General features: G+C 40.2%; 1 protein-coding gene across 2 annotated transcripts in view; it reads left to right on the forward strand.

Moving 5' to 3' along the window:
- The window catches only part of esf1 (ESF1, nucleolar pre-rRNA processing protein, homolog (S. cerevisiae)), a 61086-nt gene that overhangs the window by 6915 nt on the left and 31559 nt on the right, over positions 1-22612 (forward strand). For both annotated transcript variants that reach the window (XM_020533052.2, XM_048600572.1), the window contains exons 3-8: positions 4475-4764; positions 4936-5049; positions 12907-13022; positions 17904-18056; positions 19288-19402; positions 21944-22106. In XM_020533052.2, coding sequence (XP_020388641.1) covers positions 4475-4764; positions 4936-5049; positions 12907-13022; positions 17904-18056; positions 19288-19402; positions 21944-22106 — 951 coding nt within the window. The remainder of the gene's footprint in view (positions 1-4474; positions 4765-4935; positions 5050-12906; positions 13023-17903; positions 18057-19287; positions 19403-21943; positions 22107-22612) is intronic.

Raw genomic sequence — 22612 nt, forward strand, 5'->3', positions numbered from 1 at the left:
AGGGATCAAATTGGGTAGGTATGCTAAATTAGAGGCAAACCAGAAATGTATTAATACAGAAAATGATAAACAGACTGTGATAAGAAGGGATAGAGAGTACAAATCTAAGAGTAAAGCAATAGATAAGTCTAGAAATTACAAAAAAGTTAAAACGAAAATTCCGTGTCTGAATGCATGTAGCATTCAAAATGAAACAGATTAACTAGGACTGCAAATAGAAATAAATAAAATATGATCTGGTAGCCATTACAGAGACAAGGCTGCAGGGTGACATTGATCGGGGCCTGAACTTTGAAGGGTACAGTGCTTTTAAGAAGGAACACAAGGAAAAGATGGAGGGGTGTCTCTGTTAGTTAGTGTGTATTAACATAATAAAAAGAGACAACCTATGTTCAGGAACAAAAACAGAAATTGCTGGAAATGCTCAGCAAGTCTGACAGCGTTTGTGGAGAGAAATCAGAGGTAACATTTCAGCTCCAGTGACCCTTCCTCAGAACTGATGGTAGCTAGGAAAGTGTTGGTTTATATGCAGAAGATCAGGTGGGGGGAGGGGGTAAGGATAGGTGAGGATAGAGCCCAAAGAGAGAAAGGAACAGAGATAGTAGGAACTGCAGATGCTGGAGAATCCGAGACAACAAGGTGTAGAGCTGGATGAACACAGCAGGCCAAGCAGCATCATAGGAGCAGGAAGGCTGACGTTTCGGGCCTAGACCCTTCATCAGAAAAACAGTTGGACAGACAAAGCAGTGGATAACAATCTGTCCAGGAAGGTAAATAGCTATTAATGAGGAATATTAGTGGTTAATAATGGATTGTGTGTATTCACAGACTGTGTTAACAAGGTCTGGTGTGTTGGGACTAGGGTAAGGACATGAGAGAGCTCAAGTCCTAAAGTTAATAAACTCGATATTGAGTCCAGAAGGCTGCAGGGTTTCTCCACAGATGTTGCCAGACCTGTTGAGATTTTCCAGCAATTTCTGTTTCTGGTTTACAGCATCTGCAGTTCTCTCGGTTTTTATTGACCTATGCAGGGTCAGGTTGCATGACAGAACATGAAAATGGTTTGGGTAGACATGAGAAATGTTGAAGGCAAGAAGATACGTGGGAGTGGTATACAGGCTACCTAACATTAACTACATGGACAGGTGGAGCATAAAAAGAGAAATAATTACAGCTCGACAGAAAGGCACGGCAATAATCGCTGGACATTTCAACCTACACATAGATTAGTAAAATCAGATGCTCAAGGGTAGCCTAGATGAAGGATTCATAGAATGTTTTAAGGATAGTTTTTGTGTTCTGGAGCCTTCCAGAGAGCTAGCTATACCTGACCTAGTATTGTGTAACGAGATAGAATTCATTACTGATCTCACAGTAAAGACTACACAAGGTAGCAACCACCATAACATAATTGAATTTAACATGCAGTTTGAGTGAGAGAGGAGTGTGTCCTAAAGTTTTTTTTAAAAAATTAAATAAGGACAATTAATGTGGTATGAAACCAGAGGTAGATTGGCAAATTAGATTTAAGCAGAGATGTAGTGACAAACATTTGAGATACTTCTGTATATGTACGTTAGATATTCCAAGGAGTAAGACAAATTCCAAAGGAGGAATCCACCATCCATGATTCAGTAGAAAACTTAAAGGTAGTATCAAACTAAAAGAGAAAGCACATAACTACGTAAAGACAGATGGTGAGCCAGCGTATTGGATAATATATAAAAATAGTGAAGAATGATTTTACAAAATAGTAAACAGGCAAAGATTAAAGTAAGAGAGAAAGCTAGGTGTAAATAAAAAGAAGATAAAAATGTAGATATTTTAAAAAGAAATAAGTTAACAAAGAGACCATTGGTCCTGTATGAAGTAATAATAATGAAAAGTAACGAGTTGGCAGATGAATTGTACAGATATATCACACGTATCCTCTATAGTGAAGACACACGTAACATTCCATTAGTCAAGAAGTGGAAGGGAGCAAGGACCTCAGGAAAATTACAATCAACAAGGAAGTGATTCTGAGTGAATTGTTGGAGTTGCAGCTGATAAGTCCTTTGGTCCTGATGGACTCCATTCTGGTTTCAGAAAGTAAGTGGCTGGTGAGATTGTTAATGCATTGCTTTTAGTTTTCCAGAACTCCCCAGATTCAGGAAGGCCCCATTAGATTGGAAGGTACAGAATGCAACTCCTTTATTCAAAAAGTGGAAGAGAAAGAAGGCAGGGAACAACAGGGCAGTTACTTTGACATCTGTCATAGGGGAGATGTTAGAAGCTACTATTAAAAAAAGTAATAGCAGGGCACTTAATTAAGTTTATGCTAATCAGACAGAGCCAAAATCACTTTTGTTTTGACTCTGTCTGATTAGCATGCACTTATTTAAGTGCCCTGCTATTACTTTTTTTAATAGTAGCTTCTAACATGGGAAGAGTATGCCGATAATCATGCCCCACAGTTCCGCAAGCCGTCACAAATGTATAAAATTTCTCATTCCTGCATATTCTGAAATATTTCCTTAAGTGTTTGTCACTGCATCTCTGACCTATCCTTTAATCTAATTTGCGAATCCACCTGAGCCAGCTCTGTTTTCATACCATGTTAATTGCCCTTATTTAATCTTTTTTCAAGCCATCAAGGTGACTAGTTTACCTGCCTGACTGCTGTTCAGGACAAAAGCAATTCACACCAGATTTCAGCACTATATAAAATAACTACTTGTTGTAACACACTTAATTTTACTGCAAAGAAAGGATCTCTCATCTATGACTGTGCAACTTAAACTATATGCCCCTCTAAACCCCAAAATACCTACATGCTCATTGATAATTAAAACATATAAAAGACAGATGGTATGATGGAGATATTACGAGTGGAAAATAATATAGAGAGAATAAATAAAATTCCAGAGATCAGAGGTCCAGATTTCACGGGTGGGTTATATTGTCTCGTTTAGTTCCGCTTGATTTTTAACATGGATGAGATGTTGCTGTCTGTAAGGCAGAAGTTGTTCCTCACTTGAATAGTTAATCTTTCAGATGTAGGTCATTTCTTGTTAGAATTCTATTTCAAGCTTTCTTTGTTTTTGTGTTTCCCCACATAGAGAAAGGACAAGAGAGAGAGATGTTCATTTCACAAGCTCTGGATGTCTCTTGCTTCTCTTGTGCTTTTTGCTCTGTAACAAACAAAGTTTCATTAACTCAAAGGCACTTAATGCCACTATGTCTCAAAGTCGCGATGCGTCAAAAAGCAACATTCTCTTTCACAGCCTAAAAAAAAGTGCACGACTTGATTGTTTTCCGAATTGCTAAACTTGCCTGGTATTTCAGATTTTTAGCAGTACAACTTCCATTTCAGCTTATAGTTCCAGAAGGTAAAATATATGTTATAGTTGAGTCATATACAGTCATACAGCATGGAAATGGACCTTTGGGTCCAAATAGTCCATGCTGACCATAATCCCAAACTAAACTAGTTCCATCTGCCTGCATTTGGCTCATAGCCCTCCAAACCTTTCCTATTCATGTACTTTTCCAAATGTCTTTTAAATGTGACTGTACCTACAACCACCACTTCCTCTGGTAGTTCATTCCACATGTCCTTTTTAAAATCTTTCTCCTCTCACTTTAAAATTACGCCCCCTGGTTTTGAACTCCCCACCTAAGGGATAAGGCCCTTGCTGTTCACTTTATCTTTGCCCCTCATGATTTTATAAACATCTATAAGGTCACCCTCAACCAACTATGCTCCAGTGAAAAACGTTCCAGCCTATTTTCATAGCTCAAACTCTCCATTCCCAGCAACATCCTGATAATATCCTTTCTATACCAGGGTGATCAGAACTGTACACAGTCCTCCAGAAGAGACCTCACCAATGCCCTGTACAACTTCAATATGAGGTCCCAAGTCTCACACTCAAAGGTCTGAGCAATGAAGCCAGCGGAACCAGTGGATACACCACACTCAGATTTCCAGAAGGCTTTGATAAAGTGCCACATCAAAGGTTATTGTGGAAAATTAAAGCTCATGGAAAAAAAATTCCATTTGTAAACATGAGGGATTAAATCAGACTTGAAGAATGTCAATTGAATTCTCTCTGAGCTGCTCAATTTTTAGAAGTATTTTCAAATCTTGTTATTAGGTGGTTTTGAAGGGAATGGGACCTATCCAATGCAAATAAAAACCAAAATATTCCACAAACACTGGCATAGTGAAAGAAACTGGAGAAGCTGTAGTGCACTAATTGGCACCTTTGAAGACCGCAAATCAGGTTTTGTGTGAATAACCTTGGCAAACGTTCTGCTGAAGAGTACAGACCTAAAATGTTGACTCTTCCCTGTCTGCTTCTAATTTTTTCAACCATTGCGTTCAACCACGTCGTCTCATCACTTTATTTTCATAGATGGTTGTTTGGAAAACAGATCTATGCCTTCTTAAAAAAATAAAAATACTCCTGTAATTGTTTTTACATTTCAGAAAGCAGTGATAGCGATCGGGGTGAAGGCAGCTGCTTCGAGACAAGATCTTCAGGGTCAGATGGCCAGAGTCAGGAGGAGGAAGGTGAAGAAACCGGAGACAGTGAAGATGACGAGGAATTATCTGAGGAAGACACTGACAGTGACAGTGGTCCTGACTTAGCCAGGGGTAAAGGGAATGTTGAAACGAGCTCTGATGATGATGACTATTTTGATGATCTGTCTTCAAAGCTCCCAGGAATTGAACACGAATGGGGAGAACTAGCTAAGAATGCTCCACGTGCAGACAAGGTACATCGCTCAATTGTGTTTCTTTTCCCATTTGATCACCTAGGTCTTAAATATAAACATTAAGATTTTAGGATCATATCTTAAATCATTAACTTTTGACGAAATTGCTTGAAAAGTCAGGGTGCTGATTTGTCACAAGATTCCAATAACACATCCTACTTTGCCTCATAGGTCAGTCAACGATTAGCGGTTTGCAACATAGACTGGGATAAAATAAAGGCAAATGATCTGTTGGTATTGTTCAATTCATTCATCCCCCAAGGAGGTGCTGTCTTGTCTGTGAAGGTGAGCTTTTTAAAAATTTTCCATGTTTTTTCCACCCACTTTTTTTTTAAACTCCGCCCCCCCACCCCACCCCACCCCACCCCACCCCTCACAGCACACACATGCACAGACACTTACACATTCTGTGACTTAACAGGAATAGTAGCAACTTGAGCTTGTTAGGAGCAGGAATAGGCCATTTGGCTCCTTGAGTCTGTTCTGTGCTTGGATAAGATCATGGCTGATCTGTTTCAAATTTGACATTCCCACCTACTCACCTGATAAAAATGTTATAATTCGCAATTTAAATAGACAAATTACCTTATATAAATTGATGGGACAGAACTTGGATATTGCTGAAAGACGACACATTCTGTGGAAGTTTTTTTGTCTTGCACTTATCAGGATAAATCGCAACACCAATAAGGGGAAAACCAACATTGAAATTATGTGAGATGATTGATTGGTAACTGGGCTCTGATTGGTAGAGCCATGGAAAATGCACCAATTAATGAATTCACTGTTGCATTCTTCAAGATATAACCTTTACCAATCAGTCATCACTGTCCTCTCATACAGCTTTAATGTTGCTTTTCCCCTTTAATGGTATTCTGCAATTTATCCTGATGAGTTCAAGACAAAAAGATTTGGTAGAACGTGTCTTTTGTAAGCAAAATATTTATAAAGGGCCTTCAGTGAAATGCAATGTACTTCAGAGAAGCATTATAAAACAAGATATGACATCAAATTGCACAGAGATATTAGGGCAGATAATCAAAAGCTTGGTCAAAGAGGTAAGTTTTAAGAAGTGTGTTAAAGGAGCAAAGTGATGTAGCGAAATGAAGAGGTTTATGGAGAGAATTCAAAAGCTTAGGGCTTACGAAAAAGATGGCATGGCCATCACTGGTGGACTCAATAGCGTTGGGGATGGTCGGGATGTCATTAGAGGACTGCAGGTGTCTGAGGTACACGGGGCAGAGAAAAGAAAGAGAGAGGCCATGAATGGCTTTGAAAACCGGGATGAGAACTTTGGATCCATTGTAGGACATCAAGCACAGGAGTGGTAGGGAACAGGACTTGATATGTGTTAATAAATGGGCAATTGATGGGGTACGGGAGGGTAATGATAGCAAACCATCCAATTATGCATTGGAACATTCAAATGTACAGATAAGAAAGGTAAGAATGAGAATAAAAACCGAAAAAACTGCAGATGCTGTAAATCAGGAACAAAAACAAAGTTGCTGGAAAAGCTCAGCAGGTCTGGCAGCATCTGTGAAGGAAAAAACAGAGTTAACGTTTCGGGTCCGGTGACCCTTCCTCAGAAGGTAAGAATGAGAGTTCATTTGCAGAAGTCCTGCAATGGGTGAACTGGGGCAATGAAAAGTGAAAATAAGCAGCCTTAATGATGGCACCATTACAAAGTTGAAAACTCATTTCATTATCAAATGTGACACCAAGGTTCCAAACAGACTGACTTAATCTCGGACTGTTGCTAGGGGGATGGAGGGGTTCGGTACCTCGAGAATGGAGTTTTGAATGAGGATTGCCAACAATGTCCTTTGTTTTCCCATATTTAATCTAAAGCAACTTTAATGGAAAGTAAGCATCAAACTGCTTTTGCTAATATGATTTTTCGTGACAATGGAAAGGCACTTGCTTATTGGTAGTCTAACCGTATGCACTGAGTAGCAATAGGCTTTGGGCTTATCTTAAATCTTGCAATTTCTGGCAATAACTGCATTCTTCTTACCTCCACTAAATAGGAGCACAATAATCAGAGGCATGAGAAACCGTTCCTTGGCAGTGGGGAACATTTGCATAATGCAGGGAGCAGAATTTAGAAGAAAATGTCAGTTTTAAAAATTGGACGCAGGGAGAGGTGAATGCACAAGTTTTGACAGAGCTGTTTTTGGCGGTAGTGATCAGAAGTCACAATATTTTAGAATGTGAACATGGATTAGTGTCGCTCGTGTGTAGCACTGGGCTGAACCAGCTGTTTTCTGTCTTTAAATTGCTGTGGTATCCACCCGTTGTGGATTTGGAATGTTGCCATTGAACAATAAAGAAGGGAAAACTCATGCAAGTGTTTAACTTGGTGTCACGACTGTGGTAGCAGTGATGGGTCTGCAGCAAGGAACTTGAATATTGGGAAGTTCATTTACATTGTCAGACAGCCACAATAACTCTGCATTTTTCTCCCTCCATGTAATTGTGGTATGGAGGTATAAGCTGGCCTTGTGGCTTTGTCTTCTGTTACGAATTAGCATTTTGCTGTTGTCAACTTGGTAAATGTCACAATGTCGTGCTACTTTCTGGTTACTCCTCATGGAAGGGTTTCATTTCCAAGGAATACACAGATGAAATGTATGAAAGAGCAGACTAAGATTATTTTTGCTCAAGAATGGTTAGAATTGGAGTAAATAAAAAAAAACCCATGCTAAGCTAACATTATGAAGTATTTAACAAGGAATCATAGGTGCTGATTGGCAGAGTGGTGATGGCATTGTGCATCTCAGAATAAGGGGCAGAAGAAAATCTTTATTCCCCCTCTAAAATGTTGCCGTCTTTATTCATAACCATACTACCCTGATAAATAAATCATTGCCCTAAATAAGGCCATCAGCCCATGGTGTCTGTGCCAAAGAGCTAAACAATCAGTTCCATTCCACTGCTTTATCGCCATAGCGTTATAAGTGTATTTAAAGCAAATAGCAAAAGATCATACAGAGGGAAACCATATTTTTTTTATTTACACAGCAAGTGGTTAGATTCTACAAAGCAATGCATGAGAGTGTGGAGGAGACAATTTCCATTGTGGCTTTCAAAAAGGAAATTGGATAATTATCTGAACAGAAACAATGCGCAAGGCTACCAGGAAAACGAGGGGAAAGTGGAATTAGCTGAACAGAGAGCCAGCATTGACACAATGGGCTGATTTGGTCTCCTCCTGTACAGTAAACCTTCTCTTAAGTATTTATCCAATTCCCTTTTAATTGTTACCTTCAAATCTGCTTCCAGTACCCTTTCAATCAGAAGGCTGTAAGCCATATCACCTTGCTGCCTTTAAGAATAAACCGTACTTGCATCACCACCTGTGCAATCATGCAGCCTTTGATGTCACTGCTAGCGACACAGCATGTAATTGTTTGTTTCAGTAAGTTGGTGGTGGCCAAACTCGGTAAAAATGCAGTTTCCCTGATTGTTCGTTGAGTAAATACATCTTACAGTGTGGGGTCATCACGAAGATCTGATGCCCAAAGATGGAGGAAAGAACACTTCGACCTGTGCCCCAGAGCCAAGATCTTACGTCCAAGCTGGGTGGTGACCCATCGATGGTATCAAATGTACAGACCACCTGTCTTAGTGTACAGTGTAAGGAAATGTGTCCTTTTTTAAACAAAACCTGATCCCTTTCACTGCTCCTTAAATCTGTGTTCAACGATTACCTGCGTTCCTGCCAGTGGAAACCCTGTCTTTATTTCCTAAAACCCAGCATAATTTTAGATACTTCTTTCAAACCTTCCCTTGACCCCATCGACTTACACAAATCTAAGTTAAAGTTCTAAATTGGAAGAAGGCCAATTTTGAAGGTATTAGGCAAGAACTTTCAAAAGTTGTTGGTGGGGTACAGCGGATGTTCGCAGGTAAAGGGACTGCTAGAAAATAGGAAGTTTACAAAAATGCGATAGCGAGAGTCCAGAGATGGTATGTTCCAGTTAGGGTGAAGGGCAAGGCTGGTAGGTGTAGGGAATGCTAGATGACCGGAGAAATTGAGTTTTTGGTCAAGAAAAAGAAGGAAACATATGTCAGGTATAGACAGCAGAGATCGAGTAAATCCCTAGAGGAGTATAAAGGCTGTAGGAGTATACTTAAGAGGGAAATCAGGAGGGCAAAAAGGGGATGTGAGATAGTTTTGGCAAATAGGACTAAGGAGAATCCAAAGGGATTTTATAACTACATTGAGTACAAAAGGGTAACTAGGGAGATAATAGGTTCCCCTAAAGATCAGTGAGGCCACCTATGTGTGGAACAGCAGGAGGTGGGGGAGTTACTAAATGAGTATTTTGCATCAGTGTTTACTGTGGAGAAGAATATGGAAGATGGAGAACGTGGGAAATAAATAGCAACATCTTGAAAAATGTCCATATTACAGAGGAGGTGTGCTGGATGGGTTAAAAAGTATAAAGGTGGATAAACCACTGGGATCTGATCAGGTGTACCCTAGAACTCTGTGGGAAGCTAGGGAAGTGATTGCTGAGCCCTTTGTTGAGATATTCGTATCATCGATAGCCACAGGTGAGGTGCCGGAAGACTGGAGCTTGGGTAATAAGGTGCCACTATTTAAGGAAGGTGGTAAGGAAAAGCCAGGGAACTATAGACCTGTGTGCCTGACATCAGTTGAGGGCAAATTGTTGCATGGAATCCTGAAGGACAGGACTTACATGTATTTGGAAAGATAGGGACTAATGAGGCTTAGTCAGCATGGCTTTGTGTGTGGGAAATCGTGTCTTGCTAATTTGACTGAGTATTTTGAAGAAGTAACAAAGAGGATTGATGAGGGCAGAGTGGTGGACATGATCTGTATGGACTTCAGGAAGATATTCAACAAGGTTCCTCATGGTAGACTGGTTAGCAAGGTTAGATCACATGGAATACAGGGAGAACTAGTCATTTGGATACAGAACTGGCTCAAAGGTAGGAGACAGAGGGTGGTAGTGGTGGTGGAGGGTCGCCTGTCAGACTGGAGGCCTGTGACCAGTGGTGTGCCACAAGGATCGGTGCTGGGTCCACTGCTTTTTGTCATTTATATAAATGATTTGGATGTGAACATAGGAGGTATGGTTAGTAAGTTTGCAGATGACACCAAAATTGGAGCTGTAATGGACAGAAAGAAGTTTACCTCAGAATACAACGGGATCTTGATCAGATGGGCCAATGAGCCGAGGAGTGGCAGATGGAGTTTAATTGAGGTAAATGTAAGGTGCTGCATTTTGGAAAGGCAAATCAGGGCAGGACTTATACACTTAATGATAAGGTCCTGGGGAGTGTTGCTGAACAAAGAGGCCTTGGAGTACAGGTTCATAGTTCCTTGAAAGTGGAGTCACAGCTAGACAAGATAGTGAAGAAGGCATTTTGGAATGCTTGCCTTTATTGATCAGTGCATTGAGTATAGGAGTTGGAAGGTCATGTTGTGGCTGTACAGGACATTGGTTAGGCCACTTTTGGAATACTGTGTGTAGTTCTGGTCTCCTTGTTATAAAGAGGATGTTGTGAAACTTGAAAGAGTTCAGAAAAGTTTTACAAGGATGTTGCCAGGGTTGGAAGGTTTGAGCTATAAGGAGAGGCTGAATAGGCTGGGACTATTTTCCCTGGCGTGTCGGAGACTAAGGGGTGACCTTATAGAAGTTTATAAAATAATGAGGGACACGGATAGGGTGAATAGTCAAGGTCTTTTCCCTGGGATGGGGGAGTCCAAAACTAGAGAGCATAGTTTTAAGGTGAGAGGGGAAAAATATAAAAGGGACCAAAGGGGCAACTTTTTTATGCAGAGGGTGGTGCGTGTATGGAATGAGCTGCCAGAGGAAGTGATGGAGGCTGATACAATTACCGCAATTAAAAGGCATGTGGATGGGTGTATGAAAAGGAAGGGTCTAGAGGGATATGGACCAAATGCTGGCAAATGGGACTAGAATTATCTAGGATATCTGGTCGGCATGGACTGAAAGGTCTGTTTCCGTGCTGTACATCTCTGTAAATCTGAGTCTATAACATGATCAACGTTTCTAAACCTTGCACGTTACTGGAGTTACATCTTTGATATAATTCCAGCAAGTTAATCTGCACTGCTTTAGGACCTTAATGTCCTTAACACTGATGCTCAGAATTGGATGCAGAATTCTATCTCAGACGAAACCAGCGATTTACACCAGTTTATCATTTGGAAGAAAATTTCACATCAGCCGTTTCCACATGGATGGATGAATAAGCTAAACACGTTGGATATTTCTGACCACAGAGTAGCTCCTGGTGTTACTGTGTGGGGTCACGCCCTTGGCAAAGTTTCCTTTTCTAACGTACACACAGTGACCCATTTCTGTTCAACACATTACTTCCCGCTCCAACGGAGAACAACTGTTCAAACGGTGTCTTCTGCTTTTTGAGATTTTGGGCCCTTTCTTGTGTATTTTATTTTCATTTTGCCTTTCATTGAAAGGAAAGGGGAGCAGAAGTGTCTCAAATTTTCACATGATTAAGTGCGCACTTTTTGTTGTACTTCATAAATCAGAAGATTTTTAATTTTAAATTATTGAACATGATCGGACATTAAAAAGGAGAAATGTAATTACTTATGGTGATGAAGTAAGTTTCATTACCTGCCCCTTGCCTGTATTAATGCTAAATTCTAAAGTCCACTTTGGTGAAAGGATTCTTGGCCACATTGCAACCAGAGTTTCTGGACTTCAAACCAGCAGAGGGTGCTATACATCGGATTTTAAACTGAAGTGATGGTCACTGCTTAAAGCAATAAGTTGCATGAAATCATTTGAAATATTTAACACTTCAGTATTTTAAATGTGCAAGATTACAGACAGTTGGCAGGAGAGGCTTTTTCCACAGGTCTGTGAAGGCTGTAAATTGTACAAGTGGAATTATTGATTGAAGCAGAGGGTATTCCAACATCAAAGGATGGATTTAGATAGGTATTTGAAGAAGAGGAATAAAAAAACAGAAATAAGGGATTAAGACTTATATAAGGTCATTAGTACCCGAAAGGTTTGAGATCACAAGATAAACTGGGCCCATCAGCCTGTAGCGGACCTTTTTTTTAATTATTTATTTGTGGGATGTGGGAGTCGCTGGCTGGTCCAGCATTTGTTGCTCACCCCTAGTTGCCCCTTGAGAAGGTGGTGGTGAGCTGCCTTCTCGAACCGCTGCAGTCCTCCTGCTGTGGTTTGACCCACAATGCCGTTAAGGAGGGAATTCTGGGAGGAGGTAAACAGTTTCTAAGTTGCAAGTTGAAGTTTGGTGCTAAGTTTTATGTATCTAAACAGATTGTAATCAGCTATTAAGTACTATGAAATAAACATATTCTCTTTATCAAGGCTGAGCCTCACTTCTGCCAAAGACTTTCAGCCAAATATTACATGGGCCTGTACAATGTGGGCAATGGCGAGATTTGTAGAATCACATGTGATATCTAGTGAGGCCTAACTCGATGTTGGGAGCAACTCGCTGCAATTTTTATGCATGAGACTGGCAGTGATTACCAATTAGGGAGGATAATAGCTTCAACACAATTAACAGCACAGTGCACCTCATTGATACTTAGTTGCCTCTCTCACCAAACATGCCAAACAAACCAAACATCAGGTATTTCTGACATGGAAGTCAGAGCAGTTCGCCACTGGCTGCCAAGAGTCTCCATGCAGTGGGTCGCCTCTAAGGGCACGATCCATTGGCATCAGCCCCACACAGCCCTCCCTCGTCCTTGGCATCTGACACTTACTAATCCCTCTCCACCATAATGGCACCTCTCTGCAGATCCCTTAGGAAGCACAGACCTGTATTGCAGGGTGCACCAGCACCTAGTATTGAAAAGCTGCTGCAAGGGCACTTGGCATGCAGGCACAGACATCCAGCTCGTGCCTTAGACTAGGCTACATCTCAGGGCTGCTTATTCACTCTCTTAGCACTCACCTACACAGCGCCTCCCCTATGTGCTTATTGCATCCTTGCCTTGCTGTGAAATGCCTGTTAAGGATCTCAGCTTTATTTTCCCAAAAACTCATTTTTGAAGAATACGATTGATCCAAAGGGAAAGCAAGTTAAGCAGGAACTAAAACTTTTTAAAATTGGTGAATATATTTACTCTAGATCTACCCCTCAGAATTTGGAAAGCAAAAGATGAAAGAAGAGGAATTATGTGGACCCGCAGAATTGCTGGACCACCATTTACCTGAAGATGCAGAAGAAGACACTGATGAACAAAGGTAATCATTGTTTGTGGAGTTTTCAGTCCTCCTTAGAGAAGCTCCTTAGTCTTTACTAGTCTTTCGGTTCTCTCTCCTAATTGTTATACTCCTGTTAGCCAGTTGGTGAAGCATCCTGAGCTAGTCTTGACTTGGGATGGGATTTTTTCCACAGAATTAAACGTTATATATTGCTTGACTTCACTTGACTCTTGCATCATTAGTTGTCTCCTTAAGTATAGATCCAATCCAAGCCCTTCCCCCATATGTTCTTAACTTTAATAAAGCTGAAATGATATAGGAGGACTGTCATGATGCAGTGGTAGTGCCCCTATCTCTGAGCCAAAAGGCCCGTGTTCACCTCCTATCTGCTCCAGAGGTGTGTAATAGTATGTTTAGAAATTATCTGAAAAGACACACAGGGGCTTTTATGGCACAGTGGTTGTGTCCTGACCTCTGAACCATGAGACTGAGGTTCATGTGCCACTGTTGTAATAGCATCTCTGAACAGGTTGATTACTAATATCTGAACAGGGATACATGTTGCCCAAGGCTCTTTGTCTTGGACTCATCAGAGGAAATTCAAGGATATCAAATATCAAATGATCACAACAATTTATGTTACAAGAGAATAGGGTGGTGAACAGTTGCCAAGTTGACTGTTGATTGTCCATGGCGTTTTCATGGAGAAAGCAAGCTCCCCAAAGTCCCAAGGAATTCACAAAGGGTGCAAGGCTGGAACATCAACTTGCCACTGAATCAGCACGCTTTTTCCATTGTTTGAAATGTGGTGTTCTTGCATTTGTCCTAATGAGTACAAGATGTAAAGCTTCAGCAACATCTCTCTTTTTAGCAATAACCAATTTCTGTACGCCCAAACCAAGTATACTTCAACTGATACAATTAACACCAAAGTCTTTGTATGTGGCTGTTTGACAAATTTTATTTGAAAATACTTAATAGGATGGTTTACCACAATATACACATGCAGGTTGTAAAAAATATTCATATTAAAGGACTACCCAATGCTGGATGGTTGATTTTACCAGTTGTGGTATCAAGATTGCCAATTCCCCCATATGTGTAATTTCCTCTTCGCAAGTGAAAAAACAGCTGGAATGATAAACTACACCAAGCTAGATCCAAAAGATCTTTGTCCAAAATCCAAATTGCACTTCAAATGTCCGTCAAGGGGCAGGCCAGCACATAGCAGTTGTTTCTCACCTCATTTGCAGGACATATTCTTTCCTTATGTCCTAAATATTTAATTCTTTGCCTCTTCTACATTACCCAAGAGGCTAAGCAAGCTTTTAGTGAAGTATGGCAACATTCTCTCAAACATTTATTATCCCTCTGGTTCCTCTATCACAGAATGAATGGGAACGCACCTTGGGTTCTAAGACACAAGTCTGCCTTGTCAACCAGTACTAAAATATATAAATAGCTTTTTTTATCGTGAAGAAAGTTTGTCAACTTGGCGTAATTCCAATTGAATAATTTATAGAGTCAGAGTTATACAGCACAGAAAACAGACCCTTTGGTCCAACCAGTCCATGCCAAACATAATCCCAAACTAAACTAGTCCCACCTGCCTGCATTTGGCTCATATTCCTCCAAACATTTCTGATTTACGTACTTATCTAAATGCTTTTTAAACGTTGTAACTGTCCCCACATCCACCACTTCCTGTGGAAGTTCATTCCACACATGAACCACTCTCTATGTAAAACAATTGCCCCTCATTGTCCTTTTTAAAGCTTTCTCCTCTCACCTTAAAAATGTGCCCCCTCGTCTTGAAATCCCCCACCCTAGGGAAAAGACACTTGCCATTCACCTTATCTATTGCCCCTCATGATTTTATAAACCTCCATAAGGTCACCTCTCGCCTTCATTATGCGTGAATAAAAATGTGTTTTTGTAACTGGCATCTGACCATCCAGACTTATTTAAATACAAAGAATTATGATAGCGTGAATGGTTTTATTTTGATGAGATAGATTGGATGCCAATGGCATGATTGGTTAGTCAGAAGGATCACAAAATCTACCAGCTGAGGGGGCCACATTAAGCACGTGGAAGCTTTGGAGAGGGTACAGAAGAGGTTTACTAGGATGCTGCCAGGATTAGAGAGTATGAGCTATAAGGAGGAGCCTGAAAAACTTGGGTTGTTTTCTCTGGAATGGCGGAGGCTGAGGGGCGACTTGATAGAAGTTCATAAAATTATGAAATGCGTAGATGGGGCTGATGCAGTGAGCCCCTTTATCTCACAGTTTTTACAATAGTGCGTGTGGCCTAACTGTCCAATCTTATAGGCTGATTCCTGTTATTTTTATTCATTCATGGGATGAGGGCACCACTGGTTAGACAGCATTTATTGCCCATTCCTACTTGCCCAGGGGGCAGTTAAGAGTCAATCACATTGCTGTGGGTCTGGAGGCTGTGTAGGCAAGACCAGGTGAGGATGGCAGTTTCCTTCCCTAAAGGACATTAGTGAACCAGATGGGTTTTTCCGACAATGGCCATCATTAGATTCTTAATTCCAGACATTTATTGAATTCAAATTCCACCATCTGCCATGGCGGGATTCAAACCCAGGTCTCCGGAACGTTATCTGGGTCTCTGGATTAACAGTCCAGTCCCTCCCCCTCCCCTCCTAAGTGAAACCTAATACAGAAAATTGCGTTTTACTTAAAACTTCTGTTGATTATAGAGATTTTCCCATTTCTTTTTCTTTGCATCATACTCCCATCCCCCTACCCGTCCCAGTTTTACTGGCATCCCCCTCATCCCTGTGACACTCCCAAAGGCATACCCCCTCCTCGTGTCACTCCCAAAGGGATCACCCCACTTCCTGTGTCACTCCCACTCTTCCAGGAATCCATCCCCATACCCAGTCCACTTGCACAAGCATCTTCCCTCACCAACTCTCTAAGGCATTGCAGCCATCTCCCACGCTCTCACAGGACTGAGACCATAGCGCCAAAATGAGGTCTCAGCGAGAACAGATTTTGGAAGTACTGTCACAGAAGGACTAGGGCAGCGGATATTTGGGAATGCCATCACTAACAATTTCTCTTATAAGTTATTCACACCCCGATTTGGAAATATATTGCAATTCAGTGTCACTGGGTCAAAATCCTAGAACTCCATCCTTAACAATACTGCAGCTCTCTCCATACCACATGGATTGCAGCGGTTCAAGAAGGCAGCTCACCACCATTATCTCAACGGCAATTGGGGATGGGCAAGTAATACAGGCCCAGCCAGTGACACTATTTCTCATGAATGAGTAAAGCAAGAGGCTGACCAAATCTTTGTTTAGTTTGTAGTGTTGCTGGATTGAATAAGGAGAAAATGACTAAAACTTAAAACAGGTAGACAAACAGAATTGATAGTGAGGACAGACAGTCCTTTAGTCAGAGCTAAAATACAAACATACTGGATCCTAGATTTCCTAAGGAAGAGCAATGATCCAAATACAAATAATAAATAGTAAAATTTCAATAAGTCAAACCTTAGAACGTATGTCCACAAATTTGTGTTAAGAGGAGCTTTGATAGCTGAGGAGTTCTACATGCAATCCAGTTTTGCCTGCAAACATGCTCTATGTGAAAAGGATACAAAAGTAGTAACATGGTAAATAAGTGAAGAATGTCTTTATTTCTCAATTTGTTCACACCTTACACTAGTGTGACTTTGTACAATAAAACAAAATCTTGAAAAGAATGAAAATAATATTAGCTCTATAAAAAACTTGTTTCTGTCTTTCTGCTTGGCCTGCTGTCTCCAGACGAGTGGGATATAGTTGGCCACGCCATCAGTGCAGTCAAATACATTTTCCATGGCTTCCTGCTGCAAATTCCCAGAGCATCTCTATGGCCTTTGCAGCTTCAGCTAGGGAAACAGGTTGGAGAGCCAGTGGGCTCTTCAGAATCACCAGCTTCATCAGCTATCCTTGCAGAGAGACTTCAACATCCAATCATAGGTTGCCCATGATTTTACAATGTAGCAAGGCCTAACCCTGCTCCACTTGAGTGGTGTGGTCACACAGTAGGTTTGCGCGGGTTACATGCACAGTTACTAGTCCGGAAATTCAACTTATCAAAGACATTCATCCCTTGCATTCCTTATCCTGCCAAAGAAAGTGACATACAACTTCAACTTAACTGGACTTTGGTGTTATCTGAATTTGACTCATCGCGATTTCACTGCATAACCTGTAGCAGTTATTAGTTCGGCTGGAATATTATGACTTGTTTTAGATCTTTCTCTTTTGGAAAGATGTAAGGAATGTGGACATGGTACAGAAAAACTATTAAGGGGATGGTAAGTTTTAATTATGAATTGGTGAAACTGGAATCCAGTGGAACAAAAAGAGGAGCTGAGGAGAAATCTGCTAGTGTCAAAATGATCAATGGTTTTGATAAAGTGAATGAGAAACTAATCCTTTGTGTCACTAACTGGAAACATAATTTTTAAGACTGTCACCAAAGGTAAAGTAGAAGAGAGAAGATTTTTTTAAAGTACAGAGTGTTATTAAGGCTACTAAACTCCCTATCAAAAACATAGGTGGAAGGAGCATCCATAATGGCTTTTCAAATGAAAGGGGATAAACAGTTCCTTAGAATTGAAAAGAACATGTAAGGGGCTAAGTGGACAGCTCTTTCAAAAAGCTAAGTACTCTCCTGCTGTTTAAAATTACCAACATTCATGAATTGCTCTTGATATTTTTACTAGTATTTAAAAAATGTAGAAGATAACTTTTAAAATGTTGGCTTTGCAATTGATAATACTGAGAGAATCAAAAGCTGCTTTGTGGTGATACAAGTTTGGGCCGTTTGAGTACACGTCTTACAGAAATTGTTTTGGGTTCTTTTTAACTGATTATGTGTTTATTTATAGAATTATCAGGGAAAAAGTACGAGAGTACCAGTTCAAACGGCTGAAATATTACTATGCAGTGGTGGACTGTGATTCTTCTGAAACAGCAAATAAGCTTTATGAAGAATGTGATGGAATGGAATTTGAGAGTAGCTGTTCTTTTCTGGATCTCAGGTGAACAAAGATACTGAACTCTATTCCTTTCTCCTGCAAACAGCAAAATATAATTGTACAAGTAGTTCTGTGAAGGACAAGTCAGCAGCTTCCAGTTAGCCTTGTTGTGAGGCATCAGGCCTAAACAAGGGGAACTATTTAGCAGTAACCAGCAGCTCGAAGAATCACTGGGAATTTACATTGCATTACAAATCCATGCTCCTCCACTATGGAGCGTGCGCTGATTTTCCCAGGTGGCGGTCTGGTCAAGTTGAGCTGAAGTCGAATTGGATCTAAAATTAGACATAACTTAGAATTTCCTTGGCAGCACATCACTTGCTCCCTTCAAGGTGGAGCAAGTGCTGATTCTCAGAGTAATCTACCATTTGTATAATAATTACAGGCTATTCACCTCTGCCTCAATCCCTATCCATTCCACCTGTTGATAACTTTTGTGTGAAGGTCTTGGTGAGATTGGTTCTACATTTGCTTTACTGTTCACTGGTCACGGTGTGATCTGACTATGACACTATATTGTTTGAGCATGATTTCCTTTGACAATATTCTACTGTTGGATTATAATAATTCAGCATTCTATTGAATTGTGGAGTTTTAAGTCTATGGGCACACAGTCTGTTCTGCATTTGACTGTCATTAATGTAGTGTTTGTACATTTTCTGCTTTTGCCTGTGTTCTGCCTTTGTGAACTGAAGGTTTAGTGCTGGATATACAATGCATAAGGAACAGTTGCCCTTCATTGGGTTTCCTAGTGGTCATTCTTCTGTGTTATGCATGAGCAGTGTGTTGGTGGGCCACTTGATAGAACATCTTTTACTTGTGGATATGCATCTAATTTTCAATAATGAATGAGCACAAGTATGTGTGAAGTACACGAAACTGACGACAGTTTCTCCTCTCACTCCATTTCAGTTGTTCCATGTCAGTTAATTAAATCTCCATTTGGAAAGATGTTGATGCAATTTTTTAACAGATGTTCATGCACTAACTTGTAATACTGTTACTGAAATAATGGTAGAAATGCTAGTAGAAGTTGAATTGTCTGCTGCACTTCTCTTTTACATTAATTTACATTAAGTGAATTAATTTAATTGTAGTAGTCTTTGAATACAGCCTTTCATTTCTTGGTAGCGAAATAAAGTATTCTAATTGTATTACTGCAGTGATGCGTCAGAGAGGAGTGGAAGATTTATGTGTCTGAAAGAGATTTGTTTGGGTTTGTATTATTACCCAGGTTTATCCCAGACGAACTAACATTTGAAGATGAGCCAAAGGATGTTTCTACAGATGTGGATTTGGCAGCATACAAACCAAAATATTTCACATCAACAGCACTCAGCACATCAAAGGTAATTAAAAGCATTTGCGTGTAATCTTATAAACAACATGGGTCATGTGTTTATATACACTGTATCATCCATTTCATAAACCGTGAACTTGGAATTTATATAGAAAATCAAATTAGGTCAGTCTGAAGCAGTAAATAAAGTCTCTATGGCAACAGTTAATACTTGATATAATTTTTTGCTTTCCACGTTCCTACATGCATCAATTTTGAAGATGTTTTTGAAGAAAACATCTTGGACACAGAAAACTGCATAACATAGACCAGATGAAGAAATGGAGTGTGCAACTAGGCAGATTTCATGCAACTTTATCAGTTTGACATGCCAAAACAAAATTGTTTTCCTTTAAGAAACAGTGTTGGTAGTGAAATGTCTGAGAGATTTAACTTGTGTCTCAGTCTTTAAATAATAATTTCCGGTAAGAACTAAAGGGTTAGCAGTATTATAAAAGGCTTTATTTTTATGTTACTTATAAATCTCCTAGCTATTCAAACTTAGATTTATTGATACATAAATAGGTGTCACAGGCTAATTGGTATATGATCACTATCAGAGGATGGAATATCTTCATTCTGGGTACCTTAGATTGCTGTGTTTAAACCCTACTTATTAATGTTGATGTCCAGTATCTAGAAATATAGTTACAACATGGAAACAGTAATTTAGTTCATACACTATGTCTAGGTATTTGCCCTCCATGTTAGCCAATCATTCTTAATTGTACTTGTCCACCCTATTTCCACATTCCCTCAACATTTTCCCTCCAGTCGTGTATTAAATCTAATCTTGAACGTAGAAATTGTTCCCGTGTCAACTCACACCTGTAGAACTGAATTCTACGCTCTCACAACCTTCTTTATAAAGACCCGAAGCTCTATGTGCCTTGTATCTAGTCTCATAGTATTCACAGCTCCTTGTTGTTCGCCCCTCAAACTACTGGAGACAATTATTCTATCCAACATTTCCAAGTGCTTTCACTTTTAAAAGTTTCCACTATATTTGTGTTGCTGTAATAAAAAAAATCCAATTTTTGAAGTATTTCTTTGTATTCGTATTCCCTTGTACCTGGCTTTATCCCTACTAATCTGCATTGAATCTCCCTGTTAAATCAGGGACAACAGCTCACCAAAATTAATGTATGAAAAACTACAGAAGTGAAGAAAATATTGACATTAAATTCCCCAGAACCTATCTGAGAGTTTTAAAGGAACATTGTAGATGCACTAACCATAGTCTTTCAAAATTCTCTCAATTTGGGCACCATTCCTTTAGATTAGAAAAATGTGTAGTCACTTCATGTCTTGAGTTGAGAGAGAAAAACACTGGAGAAATATAGACCAGCTAACCTAACCTCTGTTGTTGCAGAATTACTACAGACTATAGTTAAGGGCCAAGGGATTAAGCACCTTGTTAGTTTTTAGTTGATCAGAGAGAGGCAGAATGGATGTCTGAAGGGTAGATTATGCCAACAAACCTGAAGGAATATTTTGAAGAAGAGGCAAGAGTTGGAGAGAGAGTAAATTAATGGATAAATGGGAGGCTGGTATAGTCACAAGATTTAAAAGGCATCTGGTTGGGTATATGAGTGGGAAGGGTTTAGTGGGATATGGACCAAATGCTGGCAAATAGGACTGGATTAATTTAGAATATCTGGTCGGCGTGGATCAGTTGGATCAAAGGCTCTGTTTCCGTGCTGTACCTCTCTGTGACTCTATGACTGTAAGTCAATGTGTATGAATGTTGTTTTTATGCACTTTCAGAAGATACTGGATAAAAGTCCTCATAAGAGACTAGAAGTTGACACTCATTAAATTGAAGGCAAATTATTGACCTTGTTAGAAAATGGGTTAAACGATAATCAGCAGAAAGTGGGCATAACAGCAACACTCAAATACTCTACTTGTCACATCCTGCTAATAATGTCTTACCGTGTTGGGGCCTCAACCAATCATCATGTTCATTAACAACTTAAATGATGGGATGCAAAGCCACATTTGCCAATGGCACAGAAATGGGCAGTGTTATAAGCACTGCAGATGGAAGCACAAAATCATTAAGAACTATTAATGGATTAATAGGTGGGTGAAACTCTGCTGATTGGATTTCAATGCAGCCAAATGGGAGGTCATCCACTATAGATCGAAAAAGGATGGGAAAAAAAATCCCAAATGGTGAAAGGTTAGAAATAGCAGTAGTTAAAAGACATTTATGGTCTACGTATATAGATTGTTAAAGTGGCATGAATTGGAGCAGAAAGTAATCAAAAGGCTAATGGAATGTCGGCCTTTATATATCTAGGAGACTGCAGTGCAATACAAAAGTAAGCATTATTTGCATTGAACTCTGAATCCAAGTCATAAATTGCAATTAGAAACAGCAGTGATCTCCATATCAATCTTTCCATTCAATTTTCAAATGTTATCTTGCCAATGACGTCCAGGTAGTCCAGGCAAAATCAGTAATACATTATCACAATCTTTAGAAGTCTGCTGTTTGACAAGAGTAGACCCTGTCCTGAATCTGGAATCACCTTGTTTCTGGTAGGCAGAACTGACATGGGATGAGACTGACCATGAGCGGGTCACTACCTTGACAAAACGGTTTAATAAGGACGAGATTGAGGAAATGGATTTCAAAGCATACCTGGCATCTTCAAGTGAGGAAGAAGATGAAGCAGACATGGAGGAGGAAAAAGAGCCTGAGCAAGGTAAAGAAAAATTTGGTTTGGATGGAGGAGGTCAGCATCTACTGAAAGCTGGTGCTTCTGGGACTTGCTTGTGCCTACCTTTGGACCTTAGAAAATGTACTGAGCTATGTTTCTCTTAGCCTCACTTGGAATCACAGAATCCCTACAGTGTGGAAGCAGACCATTCGGCCCATCAAGTCCACACTGACCACACCATCCCTGTAACCCTGCATTTCACATGGCTAAGGCACCTAACCTGCATTTCTGTAGACATTATGGGCAATTTAGCATGGCCAATCCACCTAACCTGCACATCTTTGGACTGTGGGAGGAAACCGGAGCCCTGGAGGAAACCCACGCAGACACGGGGTGAAAATGCAAACTCCACACAGACAGTCATCCGAGGCTGGAATCAAACTTGGTCCTTAGTGCTGTGAGGTAGCAGTGCTAACCACTGAGCCACCGTGCTGCTCATAGGACATACTGTCCAGTAGTTCTGAGATATGTTGGAATGTGCACAATGGACA

The sequence above is a fragment of the Rhincodon typus genome, chromosome 9, assembly GCF_021869965.1.
Source record: "Rhincodon typus isolate 14 chromosome 9, sRhiTyp1.1, whole genome shotgun sequence".
Classification (NCBI taxonomy): domain Eukaryota; kingdom Metazoa; phylum Chordata; class Chondrichthyes; order Orectolobiformes; family Rhincodontidae; genus Rhincodon; species Rhincodon typus.